Here is a 19,833-nt window from a genome sequence, read left to right as displayed (position 1 = left end):
GTGGGTTTGGATTTGCATGTAGATCAGACTGGGTAATATAAATAGATTTTTTGTTTCTTCTGGTGGCACACATCTGCACCTTATCTTAAACATTGGTGCACATACAATTCATTCTGCACGTAGATGGAAAAAATTAGAGGGAATATTGGGCAGGTAACATTTCAAGAACTGCTTTCCAACATGTCATTCAGTTCAGGAATAGAAAAAATTAGGGGAGTTGGAGAAGTAAATGGGCTACAGAAGCAGAGTTTACACTACCTTTGTTAACTCATTTGTTGAAAAGGTATAATTTGGGTTGCATGCATCTTTAGCAACCAATGCTAAAAGAATATGGACATGAAACTGTGACTTCCTAACTTGACTTTTTGTGCCTCTTTTCTTTTGCTTTAGTTTGACGAGTATCATGGTGTCACAGTCAAGGAAAGCCCTGAACGTCAGAAAAATTATGTTCCACCGCAAAGCTTCGCACGCTTACCACAGCATGAGTCGAGTTTCGCTGAGACTGAACAATTCTCTTTCATGCGAGACACCAGAGAAATACATCGAATCACTGAGCAGGGTGGTGTCCCTGGTCTAACAAATACCAGTTTCCTTTTTGAGCGAGATATTCCAGCTAAGCACGGCACAAAATCCGAATCTGAAAGATCTTCTGAAATCAAGGACCGGGCCACAGACTTCCTGCTGCCACATGAACGGGCCAGTCAGGATGGAAGTGGTTTCTCTCGTATACTTGGCTTATTGGAAGAAGTTGAGAGCAGCAACTTACAAGAGAGGAGGAAGCGCAACTTTCCAGAAATAGAGGACGAGGAAAAGTTTCTGTATGGAGAGGATGATGAAGAGAAGACAGCATCTGCGAAACTTCGAGCAGCTCCTCCAAACCGGAATCTCCTCCCTGTAAGACAAACCAGTATGCCTGAAGGAGGGTCACACTTGACAAGTGTGAAACCTGATAAGGAGTATGAAAAGATCCATGATTTGCTGAAAACCATTGGACTAGATATAGGAGTAACAGAGATCAGCAAGCTGGCAGCCCGCACTCAGGAGAGGCTCCATGGAAAAAAACCTGCATCTCGATCACCTGACCACCCCTTGGACCCCCACAAGTCTAGTTCCTGGGATAAGCGGAGAAGCAGAAATGAGACAAAATCACCAGAACCTCGTACACAAACTCGAGCAAAGTCTTACAAACAAGAAAAGGTCCCCGGCCCTGTGGCGAAAGAGAGCAAGGAACCATTTAGTCGAGAAACAGCTGTGACAGCTAAAGAATCTGAGAGAGCAACTCCACGATGTCCAGCTGTAATCACTCCAACGACCCCTAAGCCTGGTTTATTGCCTCTCCCCTCGCCAAATTATGTTATGCCACCTTATGGGCAATATCCAATACCTCCAGTAAATTATCCACTGAATGCACCACCTCCTAACTATAATCAATATGATCCTTACCTCTCATTCCCTGCCCCTGCCTGGCCAATGTACCCACCTCCACAAGTTACTGAGCCATATGTTCAGCAACCAAATAGTCCATTGATGGTGGTTATGCAGCAATCAAAAGTCACCAGACCAAATCTAAGGGTCATTGAAACGGTCAAAGCTCCCAAAGACATTACAGACCACAAACGAGAGAATTCTGTTCTGGTGCAAGTGCAGACAACGCCTACCTTGCCCCATATTCCCATAGCATCCACAAATCGAATGATGCTGATGCCCAAGTCTGCCGAAGAGGAGAAGAGGAAATCAGAACAGAAACAAAAGGTTTGTCAGTGTTGTTTGTGTATCTTCATGTAGCACAAAAGAAAGTTTAATATTTTCATCATTGTTTTCTTTGGTATAGAAAAATTATGTTGAAAAATTCCTCTTCTGATTTGCAAATAAGATTTGAAGCAACCATGAAGGTGTAGTGACTAATTTCTGATTCTCTGATATTGCCCTCTAGTGATATCTTCATAGTCGGGTAACCTGTCACTTGGTATCTAGATTCAAGCAAAGCCACTTTTGGGCGATCTATGAGATGCTTACCTGTGGAACCATAATCTAGCAAGACTCAGTGTCTTCTGGAGAGGAGTTATATAACTAACAATCAGGAATGTGATGCATTAATTAGCCTTCCTGGTACACCAGAGTGTAGAGACTTGTAAATTCTTAGCCCTACTAGCTATGGAGCTGCGGAGCCATTCTTATGTATAAGATTTGAGGGAGCATTGGCTGTGGTGCACTCATCAGGTCCCAATGGTCTGTTTTACCATGGTACTGCTGGAGGCTTTGGAGTTACTTGCTATGTTGACCTTGTAGATGCAAAAGGAAGGGGGAAACATTTACCATAAGTTCATGATCAACAGATTAAATCTTGATACACAGTGAGCACCAGAAAATTAATTGAAGGGGAAAACTGCACAAATTCGATAATGCCATGCATCATACATGAGAGGTAGGACTATTGATTTCAGTTAAAGCTGAAGCATTGTCACTTTATAACCGGTTAAATGGAATTGTATGAAAGTAGAACACAGGCTAGGTTTAAAGATATTTTTTCCCCCTCCTGTGAGGTAAGTATGATGGCACAGCTGAGACTGCAGCCCACAATCTGATAAACATGTATTACTCTAGCATAGTTTGGTGTGGCGGTATTTAATTGTTATTTTGTTCTCTAGCTGTAAATGACATTTTAAACAAAAATTGGATTGTGCAGCAAGTGCTGTTGTGATGCCGAATATGTAGGCCATAGAGAAAACAATACTGTGGATGCTGAGAATCTGGAATAAAAACAGAAAATACCGTAAAAACTCAGCAGGTCTGGCAGCATCTATGGAGAGAGAGAGTTAACGTTTCAAGCCCAAATGACTTCTTAAGAGCTGAACAGAGGTAGAACTGTGATGGATTCTATACATGAAGGGAGGTTGGGCCAGCACTTTGGCGAGAATATGGTCAAAGGAGCCAAGAGGTGGCTCTCATGACTGAGATGAGATGAGCTCTTAGAGGGCAAGATGTGAGTTGAGGGCTTGGGGCAGGGGAGAATTTTTTTTTAAAAGTTTGGCCCTTTGGGTTAGAGGGAGGGTTCTGACGGAGGCTGCTGATGGTCTCAGTCTTAGTGACATTGAGCTCTTTGTGCTTGTTGAAGAGTCAGCAAGCGGTGGATAGGAGTTTGAGATGGTTTGTAGAGAACAGAAGCTGGGGGATTATTTCATGATGCATTTGATTACATTTCAGCGTGTTTCTGTAATGTTTTGGAGCAGAACGTAAGTTCAGAAAACCAGGATGTAGAAAGGGTTTGAGTAGAGATGAGGAATGATAAAGTCAAGAAGTCACTTGTGGGAGTGATGTACAGGCCCCCAAACAGTAACCATACAGTAGGATGGGTATAAAGGAAGAAGTAATGGGAGCTTGTCAGAAAGATATGATAATAATCATAGGGGGTTTTCATCTGCATTTGGACTGGGAAAATCAGGTGAGCAAAGGTAGTCGAGATGAGAAATTCATAGAATGGTTTCGGGATATTTTCTTATAACAGCACGTTCTGGCACCAACCAGAGAGCAGGCAATACTAGACCTGGGATGAGACCTGCTATTGTGCAATGAGATAGAGTTAGTTAAAATAGGATCTCATAGTGAAGGCACCCTTGAGTAGCAGTGATCATAATATGATTGAATTTTACATTCATTCTGAGGGAGAGAAGAATGGTTCCAAGACTCTTATTTTAAACTTAAATAAGAGCAGTTATGAGGACATGAAGCAGAGTTAGCTAAAGCGAACTGGCAAATTAGGTTAAGGGATTGGTTAACAGAGATGCAGTGGTGGACATTGAAGGAGATATTTCAGAATACACAGAACGGATGCATTCCAACGAGAAAGAAAAATTCCAAGGGGAGGACCCACCATCTGTGGTTAACCACAAAAATTAATTATAGTATCAAACCTAAAGAAGAAGCATGTAATTGCGTAAAGAGATGGGTGGTAGGTCAGAAGATTGGACAGAATATGAAAAACAGCAAAGAATGACCAAAAGATTGACAACGAAGGAAAAATTAGTGTGTGAGAGAAAGCTAGCTAGAAATAGAAAGGCAGATAGTAAGAATTTCTGTAGATATTTAAAAAAGAAATTAGTTAACAAAGTGACCATTGGCCTTATTGGAAATAAAGCAGAATAGGCTTGAGGGGCCGAATGGCCTACTTCTATTTTGTATGTTTCTATGTCCAAATTAATAATGGAAAATAAGGGGATGGCAGATGAATTGAACCGCTATTTTGCATTGGTCTTCACTATAGAGGATACAAATAACATCCCAGCAATGGCTGTAAATCAGGAAATGGGAGGGAGGAACTCAAGAAAATTAAAATCACCAAGGAAGTGGTACTGAGAAAAATTGTTGGATCTGCGGGCAGACAAGTCCCTGGGTTCTGATGGACTTCACCCTAAGGTCTTGAAAGAAGTGGCTAGTGAGATAGTTTATGCATTCGTTTTAATTTTCCAAAATTAGATTCAGGGAAGGTTCCATTAGATTGGAAGATAGTGAATATAACTCCTTTATTCAAAAAGTGGGGGAGACAGAAAACAGGCTCATGCTCTCGGGGGATGTGTTTGAGTCTCACCACAGCAGCTGGTAGAATTTGAATTTGGTTAATAAATCTGGAATATAAAGCTTGTCTCAGCAATGTTGACCATGAAACTATCATCGATTGTTGCATGAAGGAAACCTGCCATCCTCATCTGGTCTGGCATACATGTGACTCTAGACCCACAGCAGTGTGGTTGATTCTTAACTAGCAAGGTCAGTTCAAGGGCAGTTAGGGATGGGCAACAAATCCCATTAAGAATTTTTTTATAAAAGTCCACAACAAACCAGGACATGACTCCCAGGAAAATCCCATTGCTGGAAAACTTTGGACAGTTGCATGTTCCTCTCGAGCATGTTGCACTTAATCATTACTTATACTGTATTCCAAAATATTTTGTGGAAAGATATCTAGTTTTCATTTGAATTAGATCAATACTTTCTGCTTCTACTGTCTCCTGCAGAAGACTGTTCCATAGATTGACTGACCATGTTTCATTGAAATAATGTTTCTGCAAGTTAGCTTTGAATTTACCCCAGCGTGAAACACAGAAAAAATGGTGAATGAAGAAGTAATTAAATTTGAAGAAGTGAGCAGTGAGAAGCAGCAAGGAGAGATGGTAAAAGAAAACTCATGCTCAAATAGGAAATTGGCAGAACAAAGAGACTGCGAGGGAGTGAAGCATGGCAAGGAATCCAAAAAGTAGATGAGCAGAGGAGAAGAAAGTCAAGGTGGGGCATGGGGAAAAGTATGTAGCAGCAAAGAAGGGAAAAGGAAACTGGGAGATCAAGGAAGGGGAAAAAATAAAATGGAGAGAAAAGTGAAAAAGCAAGATGGGTGGAAGAAATGGAGTAGAGAACACATATCCTTGTGAACTCCTTTCCCTTGTAGGATAAGTTCAGGAAGGTGCAGAAATATATTGAAAGACTGGGAAATATCCAGCTGGAACATTATCTATAAATTTTTTTCAGTAATAGAATAGAGGGTAGTCAGCAGAGAGACAAGACTTGTGAAAAATGCAGATGAAACTAAATAAGCTCTCTGCTGCACTGATATGTTGATCCATAACTTTGACTGTCAGGGGAGAATCCGACCACTGAAGGCTGAAAACTAAGTAGCAGGCGGAAGTAGCTGAAGAATTACACATCAATTAGGGCAAAGTGTGTATGTGAGATTAATAACAACAGATAAATTAATCCTAACAAATGTGAAGTAGTGCTTAAAGGAAGGAAGATATGGGCACCATTCACTTCATCAATGACATTGAAATACTTATGGAAGCAAGTTGAAAGAGACCTACAAGTCCTACACTCAACATTTCAAACAGATGTGATGTAGCACTCGACACAGTTGAACCACATTGTCCAAATAGTAGAACATTAAGTCATGGGATGTGTGACCTGCTCCAACTGCCTTTCAGCACTGTCTCGCTTTGATCATTAAGGAAGTAAGCACACATTCGGGCACTGGAAACTGTGCAGAGAAGAGCCATGAAACTGTTCCTTGTGTCAGAGAATTGTGTTTTGAAGGAGAACCTTGGATTTTTGTCCTGGAAGGATGATATCTGGGAGATTTAGCACTTTGGTAGATTAACTTTAGGTTGGAAAATTAGATGAAAAGATAGATAAGAAATGGTGAACATTTAAAGCAATATTTTTAGGCAGAAAGGAAAAGGAGGTGGGGTCTCACTCTTAATGAGGGACAGGATCAGTATATTGGTAAGAGATGACCTGAGATCGAAGGATCAAGATGTCGAATTGGTCTGGGCGGAGCTAAAGAAACAGCAAGGGGCAGCAAATTTTGGTGGGAGTTGTTTATAGGCCACCAAACTGTGGTGGTAACGTTGGGTATGGTATAAATCAGGAAATTACATGGGTAATACAGTAACAACGGATGACTTCAATTTACACAGATTGGGTTAACCAAATCAGCACTACTGCTATGGAGGGTGAATTCCTGGACTTTGTACAAGATGGGTTTCTGGAGCAGTGCATTGAGGAGCCAACTCATGATCAAGCTACTTTTCATTTCGTGTTGTGTAATAAGAAAGGGATAATTAATACCCTTTGGGAAATAGTCACCATAATATGATAGAATTTTGCATGAAGTTGGAATGTGACCTAGTTCATTCTAAAACTAGGGTCTTAAATCTGAAGGGAAATTATGAAGGTATGAGGACCAAGTTGGCTGGATTGGTGGATTGGGAAAGTACACTAAAAGATTTGGCGGTAGACAGGGGCTAGTATTTAAAGAAATGCTACACGGTGTGCAACGAATACACATTCTTCTAAGGAACAAACACCCAAAGTGAAAGGTAAATCAACTGTAGTTAACGAAAAAAAGTTAAAGATTGCGTTAGATCAAAGAAAGTGGCTTATAAGGATGCCAGAAAGTGTGGTGAGCCTGAAGATTGGGACAAATTTGGAACCCATAGAAACATAGAAAATAGGAGCAGGAGTAGGCCATTGGGCCTCTCAAGCCTGCTCTGCTATTCATTGATCATGGCTGATCCTGTATCTCAATGCCATATTTCCGTGCTGTCCGTATACTAGAAATCTATTTCCTTCTAAATATATTGAGTGTCTTGGCCTCCACAGCCTTCTGTGATAGAGAACTTCATAGCTTCACCACCCTCTGAGTGAAGAGGTTTCTCCTCACCTCACTCCTAATGTTCTACCCTGAGACTCTGAGCCCTTGTTCTAGACACCCTCAGCCAGAGGAAATATCATTTCTGCATCCAGTCTGTCCAGCCCTGTCAGAATTTTCAGCAAAGGGGGACCAAGAAACTGAATAAGAAAGGGAAAAGAGAATTTTAAATGCAAGCTAGCGAGGAATATAAAGGCAGACTCCTCTCAGCCTTCTTTTCTCCAAAGAAAACAGGGCCAATCTCTCCAATCTATCCTCATAGCTACTGTTCCTTATCCCTGGAATCATTCTTGTGAATCTCCTCAATACTCTCTCCCGTGCCTTCACATCTTTCCTCAAGAATGGTGCCCAGAACTGGATGCAGTACTCCAGATCAGACCTAACTATTGTCTTATACAAGTTCAACATGTCCTCCTTACTCTTAGGCTTTATTCATCAGGGTATTAAGATGCTATATACTTTATTAACTGCTCTCTCAATATGTCCTGCATTCTTCAATGGCCTATGTATGTATACACCAAGGTCCTTCAGTTCCTGTGCCTCCTTTAGAGGCTCTCCCTTTATTTTATACTGTCTCTCCACATTCTTCCTGTCAAAATGAATCACCTCACACTTCTCTGCAATGAACTTCATCTACCATTTGTCTGCCCAATCCACCAACATGTCGATGTCCTTTTGAAGTTCAAGATTACTCCCATCACAATTGACAATGTTTCCAATCTTTGTATCATCTGCAAATTTTGAAATCATACCCTGAACACCGCAGTCATTAAAATAGATCAGGAAGGGCAAGGGTCCCAACACTGACCCTTGGGGAACTCCACTGCAAACATTCCTCCAATCAAAACAATCAAAAAAAAACAATCATTTATCTCAACTGTTTCCTGTCACTCAGCCAATTTCTTATCCAAGTTCCTACTTTCCCTTTTTATTCTACAAGTTAGAATTTTGCTCACAAGTCTATTGTGTGGCATAGCATCAAATGCCTTTGAAAATCCATATACACCACAGCAACAGTGTTTCCCTTATCAACCCTCTCTGTTACCATCTCAAAAAACTCCAGCAAGTTAGTTAAACATGATTTTCCCTTAATGAATCCATGCTGCTTTCCTTAATTATCCTGCACTTATCTAAGTGATTATTGATTTTGTCCCAAACTATAGTTTCCGGAAGTTTCCCCATCACTGAAGCCAACTGACTGGTGTGTAATTGCCAACTTTATCTTTTATCCATTGCCTGTAATACCTTTTCTTTGAAGGTAGCCCATTGTTCAGCTGCCCATCTTTTCTGCTAACATTTGATTCCAACTGACTTGTCTCATCCCATTGAAGTTGACTTTCCCCCAATTAATTGTCCCTGCCCTGGATTGTTCTCTGTCTTTTCCATGGCCTAATGATACAATGGTCACTGTCCCTTAAATGCTTTCCCATTGATAATTGATCCATTTGGGCCAACTCATTCCCCAGAACCAGGTCCGACAGTACCTGATGTCTTGTTGGATCAGAAACATGCTGCAGCAGAAATTTATCTTGAACAGATCTCTCTGGTCAGAGATAAGGAGTGAAAATTGTGCAATAACGTTGATTGGTATAGTATATAGATCATAACAAGCAGAACAGATGTAGAGAAACAAATTTGCAAAGAAATTAGAGGTGTAAGATTTGTAGAGTAATTATAATGGGGGACTTCAATTATCCAAATATAGACTGGGGTAGGAATAGTGCAAAGGGACAAGAGGGGGAAAAAAATTTCTGGAAATTTTTAAAATTCATTTATGGGATCTGGGTTTCACTAGCTAAAGCAGTATTTATTGCCCATGCCTTATTGCCCTCGCGAAGGTGGTGGTGAGCTGCCGCCTTGAACCGCTGCAGTCCCTGTGGTGTGTCATGATAAATATATTGCTGTTCCTTCACTGTTGCTGGGTCAAAATCCTGGAACTCCCTCCCTAACAGCACTGTGGTGCACCTACACTACATGGACTCGAGTTCTGCAACTCAATGCTCTGGCTTCTGTAGCTGGTGGCACTTCCTGCAAATGTAGTCATCGAGAGCACTTTGTGCCTGCATATCATACCGCAGGATGCATATTCCACATGGCCGAGCTGCATTGACATAACCTTAGACTTTTTAACGAAGTGTTTACTAGGGTATGGTATATCACTCACCAATTGTCTCCTCTGTGCCGAGCCTGGAAAGGCCTATGCTTGCCAACCAGTCAACTTACGGCTTTCTGAAGGTGCAGAGAATCTCCCAGAAATACTAGGCAACCAAGGGACTTGTGAAACTGAGGAACTAAAAGAAATTAGTATAAGTAAAGAGGTAGTGCTTGAAAAGTTAACTGAGTTGAATTTTGGAAAATCCCCTTGACCAGATGAGCTTCATCCCATAGTGTTGAAGGAGGTGGCTAGAGAGATAGTGGACACTATGGTGATTATATTTCAAAATTCTATGGATTCTGGCAAGGATCCTGTACACTGAAAAACAGCAAATGTAACCCCGCTATTTAAGAAGAGAAGAAGTGGAGAATGTTGAACTACAGACCTGTTAGTTTGGCATCAGTAGTAGGGAAATTGCTGGAATCTATTATAAGATAATGTGCAACTGGACAGAAAAGAATGGTACAATTGAGCAGTCACCGTAAATTAATGAAAGGGAAATCATGTTTGACAAACTTGTTGGAGCTTTTTGAGGATGCTACTTGCAGCATAGATAAAGGAGAGCCAGTGGATGCAGTGCATTTGGATTTTCAGGAGGCTTTTGATAAGGCCCCACACAGGAGTTTAATAAAATTAGAGCGCATGGGATTGGGGGTAATAAACTGGTATGGATTGAAAATTGGTTAACAGACAGAAAGCAGGGAGTAGGAATAAAGTGATCATTCTCAGGTGACAGACTGACTAGTTGAGTACTGCAAGGATCAGTGCTATGTCCACAGCTGTTCGCAATCCATATAAATGATTTGGATGTGGGGACCAATTGTAATATTTGGTGATGACACCAAACTTGGTATTGTTATTCATTTTGTTAGAAAAAACAAAGGCAGAATACATCTTAAATGGTGAGAGGTTGGGAAGTGTTGATGTCCAAAGGGATCTGGGTGCCCTTGTTCAAGAGTCACTAAAATCTAGCATGCAGGTGCAGAAAGCAATTAGGAAGGCAAATGATATGTTGGCCTTTAGTGTGAGGGGATTTGTGTAAAGGAGTAAGGATGCCTTGCTGCAGTTATATAGACCCTTAGAGAAACCTCACCTGGAGTATTGTGTGCAGTTTTGATCCCCTTATCTAAGGAAGGTTATACTTGCCTTAGAGGGAGAGCAGCAGAGGTTCATGAGATTAATCCCTTGGATGGTGAGATTGTCTTATGAGGAGAGATTGAGGAGACTGAGCCTGTATTCCCTAGAGTTTTGAAGAATGAGAGGCGTTCTCATTGAAACTTAGAAAATTCTTACAGGGCATAACAGGATAAATGTAAATAGGATGTTTCCCCTGGCCAGTGAGTCTAGAACCAGCAGCTGCTGTCTCAGAATAAGGGGCAGGCCATTTAAGGCTGAGATGGGGAGAAATTTTTTCACTCGGCGGTGAATCTTTGAATTCTCTATCCCAGATGGCTGTGGAAGCTCAATCATTGAGCATGTTCAAGAGGAATGACACCAAGGGATATAGAGATAGTGGCGAAAGAAGCATTGAGGTAGATGATCAGCTATGATCTAATTGAATGGCGGAGCAGGCTGGATGGACCAAATGGGCTACTCCTGTTTCTATGTTCATCGTTCTCTGAATCTGCATTCCATTCAGAAATGAACAGGTCCACTAGAAAGTGGTCCATCTGTTGCTGAAGGAGATCCAGTGGTTACATTACTGGATTAGTAATCCACAGAGGCAGCGACTAATGATCTGGAGACGTGTCCAAATCCCACCACAGCAGCTTGGGTATTTAAATTCATTAATTAAATAAACCCACTAAATAAATTAACTAATTAAATAAAAAGTGTCAGGAATAGTGACTGTGAAAAGTATTGGACTGCGTAAGAGCCCATCTGGTTCACTTATGCCTGTTTTCAAGGATTGAACTGGTTTATGATCTTCCAAAATTCCCTAGATTATGGGATGGTCACATTGGGTAGGAAGTCAGCAGATGTAACACTGCAATAAAGAAGGGGTAGAGAAAACCAGGAACTACAGGCCAATAAGCCAGACGTGAGTTGTCTGGAAAATGCTGGAATCCATTGTTAAGGAAATGGTAACAGTGCACTTTGAAAATCATAATACGGTTTGGCAGAGTCGACCTGTTTTTATGAAGCCAATAAAATGGTTGAATACGGGGAGGCGATGACATTGGACTATTATTCCAGAGAATCAGGTTCGAATCCCACCAGGGCAGATGGTGAAATTTGATTTCACTAAAAATCTGGAATTGAAAGTCTGATTATGACCTCAAAACCATTGCTGATTGCCGTAAAAAACCCTCTGGCTCATTAATGTCCTTTGGGGAAGGAAACCTACTGTCCTTACCTGGTCTGGCCTAAATGTGACTCCAGAACCACATTTCTGGAGTCACAGATTGACTCTTAAATGCCCTCTCAACAAGGGATGGGAAATAAATGCTGGCCTAGCCAACACCCCCCACAATCTATGAATGAATTTTTAAAAAAAATCTATTAGAGGTTGTTTAGTATGCGATTAACAGAGTAGATAAAGGCAAGTTGGTAGATATGGAATGTTTAGATTTTTAAAGCATTTACATAAGGGCTGACTGTGTTGTGTTAATGTGTTAGTATTTTTAGAGGATTGGTTTAAGGGACAGAAAGCATTAGTTTTATTTTGATACACTTTATTAGTGTGGCGCCATAAGAAGGACTCAGCTGAGTATGGTTGTAAACGTATTTTGTGCACTGATGTATTGGGCTCCCCATCGTAAAAAAGCAACCTTTTTGTAAAGGGCTCCGTCTTGTTAGTGCTAAAAGTTTATGAAGAAACTGTTGATCTATATTTGTTTGAAAAAGTGATTTTTATAACAATCTCTTGATTTATGCAACAGTGTGATTGTCATTACTGCATGCATAATTTTTATTCCATATGTCCTAGGATATTTAAAATCACCTAATGTTATTGTGCTATCAGTCATGCATGTCTCCCCAACTGTGCAGATTTCTCTCTTTTATTATGCAACTGTTTAGTGATATCAGCGCATACTTAGAATTGTACATCATCATTTTTGACCTAGGGTGCAGCTTCCACCGTCATCGCAATACTTTTTTATGCCTTAACACAATAAGTCCCAACTTCGCTAGAGCCTTATAACTTAGAAGCTGACAGTCAGTCACAACGATCTATTAGGACATATGACTGAAAACTTCGACAAAGAGAGAGGTTTTTAGGAGTATGTTAAAAGGATGAAAGTGAAGTAGAGTGGAGGAGAGTTTAGAGAAGGAATTCCAGAGCTTAGGGCCTGAGCAGCTGAAGGTATGGCCATCAATGGTGGAGCAATTAAACTTGAACATGCTCAAGAGGCCAGAATTGAAGGAGTGCAGATATGTGGGGCCAGGTGATGTCATAAAGATTAGGGGGAGTGAGGCCATGAAGTAATTTGTAAACAGGGTTAAGAATTTTAAAATCATGGTGTTGCTGAACAAGGTGGCGTTGTAAGTCAGTCAGCAGAGGGGCGATGGGTGAATGAGACTTGAAAGTTAGGAAAGGACCAGTTTTAGATAAGATCAAGTTTAGAGAGGGTAGAACCTAAGAGACCAGCCGCAAGATTTTTTTATATGTATTCGTACACAGCAGAATGAAGCTCCACAGTCATCCCCAGCCTCAATGATGGGCAAGTCCAGCACATCCCACAGAAGAATTTTTAAAAAGCCCTCCTGAAAATACTCTTGTGAGTTAAGCATAGTAACTCTGGTAAAACTTTGAAACTTCAAGGTTTCCTGTAATTTCTTAGTGCATTGCTAAACCACTTGCCAGTCTGTAAAACAAAAGCAAAATACTGCAGATGCTAGAAATTTAAAAATTCAGGAAACACAAAAAAACTGGCAGTATCTGTGGATAGAGAGAAACATTTTAGGCCTCTGATGAAAGGCCACAGACCTGAAATATTAACTGCCAATCTGTCATATTGGTCCAGTTCACAGAAAGAATTGTGAAACCTGCACTGACTCTTACCAGAGTTGGCAAGGCTTAGTTATAAATCCTGCCTCTATGCTGACAGGTAATTATGTGGCAACACTCAAATTAGAAAATTTGATAATTTATAGCAACTAAATTTTCCGCAAGACCTCACTTTTCAATTTGAGGTTTTAGAATTTTTTAAACCATGGCATTGAAGTATTTACTCATCAGCCAATTGGCAGTACAGAACTTGAATATTGCTGAAAAGAGGGACATGTTGCCAAAGCTTTTTGTCATGCATTCATCAGGACAAACGCAAGTATGCCAAATTTTAAACAAGTTTATACGACAGGAGAACGAGGGTGCTAATTGGCACAACAAAAACAGAATTACCTGGAAAAACTCAGCAAGTCTGGCAGCATCGGCGGAGAAGAAAAGAGTTGACGTTTCGAGTCCTCATGACCCTTGCAGTTTTTTGTTTTTATCTCTGTGCTAATTGGCACGATTTGAGATGGAACAGTTGAACACACTGTCTTTGAGAAATCCACTCATGGCTTCTCCAACACTGTCTACCGCAAGCCTACCTTCTGTCAATATAAACGTTGGGATTCCATAAAACACCATGCGCTGTAAGTTGGTTATCAGCAATCTTGTAAATAGGGCACTCACTTTGCTGGTTCAATGCAGAAATAAAGCACACAAAAGCTATTCTGCAGGACAGTGGCTATTCTGATGTTTACTGTATATTTATTTAGAAAACTCACAAATGGGCTGAAGGCTGCCTCGGTGCCTGGTCTACTTCGCATTACCCGCCTAAAATTTGACCAACAGGTTAAGTAAGCCATTTTACCCTGCTACTGTGCAGTGGTGACATGAGTAGTATTGTCTGCTAACAGGTCAGTCCAAAAAGCATTTTGCCTACCACATAATTGAGCAACATCATGAATGAATTTCAATGCCAGTGTGATGCCTGGTGCATAGGCCAGACATTCCAACAATTGAAACAAATAGAACCAACAAACAACTTATTTCTCTGGTTTGTAATAGGCAGAGTACAGACCATATTCAACCAGCCCACGTAAGCAAAACCCAAAACAAAATGTCTACTGTTAGATGTGATTCCATGATTCGGCAGCACTTACTGAACAATCCTGAGTGTGCCAATTACTGTACTAACAACCAATTTAAGATAACCAGTTAAGCTTGTAACGAGCTAGAAGTGACTTACATTCATACACAGGGACCTGTTCACTGCAAACTAAAGGAATGTGTTCAAGCCTTGTGCCTTTTTTGGGAATTCCATGGAAGCATTGGGTGCTTCCTTAGCCATTCAGAGCCGACTTGCCAACCAATCCCATTTTCTCCTGTGGTATAAATTGTTGACTACTTGAAATTTGTCATTCTCAGGATTGTCCTGATGGGTGCAAGATGAAAAGCTTTGGAAGCATGTCCTTCTTTTCAGTAATATTTGACTCATGAATATCTGAGACATCATACTTATACTCCAGTGTTTTGTCTAAGCTTTGGTTCCTGCTAAAGAGGAGACCTTCTGTGGTGCTCTTTTAAAAAAAAAATCTGTTGGCAAGGCGAGAGGTTAATTGTGTCCACATGATTAAGAGGAATGGAGATCTTGGAGAGTCAGTGTTTCCAGTGCTCTCTGAATTATCAAAAGCGATAAGCTACGAGAAGCAAGTGGCTCCAGTCAGGGCGAGGCTTCTGTCGATGTAACATCCTTATTCAAGAAGGGAGGGAGACAAAAAACAGGCCAGTTAGCTTAACATCTGTCATTGGGAAAATGTTGGAGTCTATTAGATAGGACAAAATAACAGAGCATTTAGAAATGCATAATCTGATCAAGCAGAGTCAGCATGGCTTTGTGAAGGGGAAATTATGCCTGACAAATTTATTAGAATTCTTTGAGGAGGTAACAAGCAGAATAGACAAAGGGGAACCAGTGGATGTAATATATTTGGATTTCCAAAAGGTGTTTGATAAGGTACCTTTGAAATAAGTCCCACACATAAGGCTACTAATAAGATAAGAGCCCATGGTGTTGAGGGTAGTATATTAGCATGGATAGAGGATTGGCTAACTAATAGAAGACAGAGTTGGGATAAGAGGGGCATTTCCAGGATGACAACCTGTAACTAGTGGAGTGCCAAAGGGATCAATGCTGGGGCCACAGTTATTTACAATATGTATTAATTACTTCAGGGAAATGAATGCCAAATTTGTGGGATTAGGTAGGAAGGTCGAGTGTTTCTCATGTATCGGTGCATACTCAATTGGCCGAAGGGTCTCTTCTGCACTCTGTGATTCTGTGACACAAAAATAGATGGGATGGCAAGTGGTGAGGATGACACGAGGAGTCTGCAGAGGGATGTAGAGAGGCTGAGTGAGTAGGAAAAAACTTGGTAGATGGAATATAATGTGGGAAAATGTGAGGTTCTGTACTTTGGCAGGAAGAATAGAAGAGCTGAATATTATTTAAATGGAGAAAGACTGCAGAAAGCTGCAGCACAGAGGGATTTGGGGGTCCTCATGCATGAATCCCAAAAAGCTAGCATACAAGTTCAGCAGGTAATAGGGAAGGCAAATGTAATGCCTTTATTTCAAAGGGAATGGAGTATAAAAATAGAGAAGCCTTGTTAAAACTATAAGGTACTAGTTAGACCACACCTAGAATACTGTAAACAGTTTTGTTCCCTTTATCTAAGGAAAGACATATTGGCACTGGAGGCAGTCCAGAGAAGGTTCACTAAGTTGATCCCGGGTATTGAGGGATTTTCTTATGAGGAGAGGTTGAGTAGGTTGGGCCTGTACTCACTGGAGTTTAGAAGAATGAGAGACGACTTTATTGAAACATAAAAGATTCTTAGGGGGTTTGATAGGGTAGATGCTGAGAGGTTGTTTTCCTTTGCGGGAGAGTCTAAGACCAGAGGGCATAATCTCAGAGTAAGGGGTCGCCCACTTAAAACCGAGATTAGGAGGAATTTTTTTCCCTTAGGGTAGTTAATCTGTGGAATTCTTTACCACAGAGGGTTGTAGAGCATGAGTCGTCAAGTATATTCAAGGCTGAGATAGACAGGTTTTTAATCAGTAATAGAATCAAGGGTTATGGGGGAAAAGGCAGGAAAGTAGAGTTGAGGATTATGAGATCAGCCATTATGTCATTGAATGGCGAAGCAGACTCAAAACGGCCGAATGGTCTATTTTTGCTTCGACGTTTATGGTCCTCCAAAGAACTCCAATAAATTGGTTAAACATGATCTCCCTTTCACAAAACCATGTTGACTCTGCCTGATTTCCTTGAATTTTTCTAAGTGCCCTGTTATAACATCTTTAATATTAGCTTCTAACATTTTCCCTATGACAGATGTTAACTAACTGGCCTGTAGTTCCCTTTCTGTCTCCCTCTCTTTTTAAATAAAGGGGTTACATTTACTATTTTCCAATCTAATGGAACCTTCCCTGAATCTAGGGAATTTTGGAAAATTAAAACCAATGCATCAACTATCTCACAAGTCACTTCTTTCAAGACCTTGGGGTGAAGTCCATCTGGACCTGGGGATTTGTCAGCCTACAGCCCCAACAATTTGCACAATACCATTACCCTGATGATTGTAATTTTCCCAAGTTCCTTCCTCCCCTTCCATTTCCTGATTTATTACTTCTGGGATGTTACTTGCATCCCCTCTCGTGAAGGCTGAAGCAAAATACCTGTTTAATTTATCAATTTTCCATTCTCAATTGTCCAGGTGCACTTTCTATCAGACCAACGTTGACTTAAACACTTATTTAAATATCTGAAGAAACTTTTACTATTTGTCTTAAAATACTTGCTAGCTTTCTCTTGTACTCTTGTTTTTCCCTCCTTTTAAATTTTTTTGTCATTCTTTGCTGTTCTTTATACTCTTTACAATCTTCTGACCTGCCAGCCATCTTGGCATAATTATATGCTTTTTCTTTAAGTTTGATTCTGCCTTTAACTTTTTTAGTTAACCACGGATAGTGGTCCCCCCCCCCCCCCCCCCCCCCCCCCCCCCTTAGAGTTTTTCTTTCTCATTGGAATGTGTATGTTCTGTGTATTCTAAAATAAAATATCCTTTTAAATGTCTACCACCGAACCTCTGCTAACCTATCCCTTAACCTCATTTGCCAGTTCACTTCAGCTAACTCTGCTTTCATGCCCTCATAATTGCCCTTATTTAAGTTTAAAATGCCAATTTTGGGTAAACTTGTTTCTCCCTCAAAATGAATGTAAAATTCAATATTATGATCGCTGCTACCTAGGGGTGCCTTCACTATGAGGTTATCAATTAATCCTATCTCATTGCTCAATACCAGGCCTAGTATTGCCGCTGTAGTTGACTCCAGAGCATGTTGTTCTCAGAAACTATCCCGAAAACATCTTTTGAACTCATCTACGCTACCTCTGCCCACCTGATTTTTCCAGCCTATATGTAGATTAAAATCCCCCATGATTATTGCTGTACTGTTCTGACAAGCCCCCATTATCTTTTTTGTACTCTGTCCTACCATGTAGTTACAATTAGGGGGCTTGTACACCACTCCCATAAGTGACTTGCCTTTATCATTTCTCATCTCAACCCAAACTGCTTCCACATCCTAAACAAAAAAATAAAAAAAAACCTGGAAAAACTCAGCAGGTCTGCCAACATCGTCGGAAAATAGGAGAGGGGTGAAATATAAGCTGGTTTAAGTGGGGGTGGGGAGAAGCTATCCACTTTTAATCAGCACATTCTTTTAGATAATATCACCACCTTTAACACCTCTTTGTTCCTTTGTCTGTGACATCTTTTGGTATCTTCTATCACTGCTTGCTTGTCCCAACAACCCCCCCTCCACCACCCCACCCCCTTAAACCAGCTTATATTTCATCCCTCTCCTATTTTTACTTAGTTCTGTTGAAGGGTCATGAGGACTCGAAACGTCAACTGTACTCTTCTCCGCCGATGCTGCCAGACCTGCTGAGTTTTTCCAGGTATTTTTTATTTTGTGTTTCGGATTTCCAGCATCCGTAGTTTTTTGTTTTAATATTTACGCTTCCACATTCTGGCTTCTTGAACTTAGGTCATCCCTCTCTAATGTGCTAATACCATCGTTAATTAACAGAGCCACCCCTCCACCTCTTCCCAACTTCCTGTCCCTAAATGTCGCGTATCCTTCAATGCTCAGGTCCCAATTTGTCATCCTGTAGCCATGTCTCTAATGGCTTTCAGATTGTACTTATTTATTTCTATTTGCACTAAAAGGTTCATCTGTTTTGTTTAGAATGCTACGCGTGTTTAGATACAGAGCATTTAGTTTTGTCCTTTTTGTAGCGTCTAGCCTGCTGAGTTACTCTTAGATTTGTACTGTCTGCCCCTTCCTGTCACAGCCTGTTTATTATTTCCCATATCAATACCTTTCTCTCTTGCCTTGTCTCTACTCTTTGGTTTGCCACATCTTCCCAAATTTGATCCCTTGCCCCCACTATTCAGTTTAAAACCCTCTTTACTTCCCTAGTTATGTGGCTCGCAAGGACACCAACCCCCACATGGTTCAGATGTAGACTGTCCCAACGGTTCAGATCTCACTTTCCCCAGTGCACCACAAACCGGAACCCACTCCCCCCATACCAGTCTTTGAACCATGCTTTTATTTCTCTAACCTTATTTATCACATGTCAATTTGCACGTGGCTCAGGTAATAATCCAGAAATTATCATCTTTGACGTTCTGCTTCTTAATTTGGTGCCTAGCTCGTCACAATGACAATGCAGAGCCTCCTTCCTCATCCTGCCTATGTCATTGGTACCTACATGGACCATGACTACTGGATCTCCTCCCTTCCACTGTCATTCCCCTCCAGCCCTGAGCAGATGTCCTGAACCCTGGCACCGAGCAAACAACACAGCTGTTTGGACTCTCACTCTTTGCTGCAGAGAACAGTGTCAATCCCCCTCACTATACTGTCCCCTACTACCACTGAGTTCCTTTTGCACCCCCCTACTTGAATGACTTCCTGTACAATGGTGCCATGGTAAGTTTGCTCATCCATCTTGCAGCCCTTGCTCTCATCCAAACAAGCTGAGAGAACCTCAAACCTATTGGACAATTGCAACAATTGGACACTCCTGCCCTCTGGATCCCCTTACCTGCCTCGTTGGCAGTCACACCCTCCTGTCCCTGGCCACTAACCAAATCAAAAGACCCTATCCTAAGTGGTGTGACCACCTCCTGGTATAAAGCATCCAAGTAACTTTCCCCCTCCCTGATGTATCACAGAGTTTGCAAGCCCAGCCTCCAGCTCAATGACTCTGAGCCAAAGTTCCTCAAGCTGCAAACACTTACTGCGGATGTGTTTGCCCTGGCTCACAATGTTATCCAGGAGCTCCCGCATGCTGCAGCTTTGACACATTACCAGTCCTGCCATCCTTAATGTGTTTTGAATAATTATTAATTATATTAATCACTTATTTATGTTGCATTCTTAAATATTTTATTAACTTTGCCACCAATTTATGTA

The 19,833-nt window shown here is 41.0% G+C and overlaps 1 protein-coding gene across 3 annotated transcripts in view; it reads left to right on the top strand.

Moving 5' to 3' along the window:
* Nucleotides 1-19,833, top strand: part of znf318 (zinc finger protein 318) — a 74,904-nt gene that overhangs the window by 32,034 nt on the left and 23,037 nt on the right. For all 3 annotated transcript variants that reach the window (XM_041187244.1, XM_041187243.1, XM_041187241.1), the window contains one exon: nt 391-1,752. In XM_041187244.1, coding sequence (XP_041043178.1) covers nt 391-1,752 — 1,362 coding nt within the window. The remainder of the gene's footprint in view (nt 1-390; nt 1,753-19,833) is intronic.

The sequence above is a fragment of the Carcharodon carcharias genome, chromosome 5 (genome assembly GCF_017639515.1).
Source record: "Carcharodon carcharias isolate sCarCar2 chromosome 5, sCarCar2.pri, whole genome shotgun sequence".
Classification (NCBI taxonomy): Eukaryota; Metazoa; Chordata; class Chondrichthyes; order Lamniformes; family Lamnidae; genus Carcharodon; species Carcharodon carcharias.
This window is presented reverse-complemented; position numbering and strand designations above follow the sequence as displayed.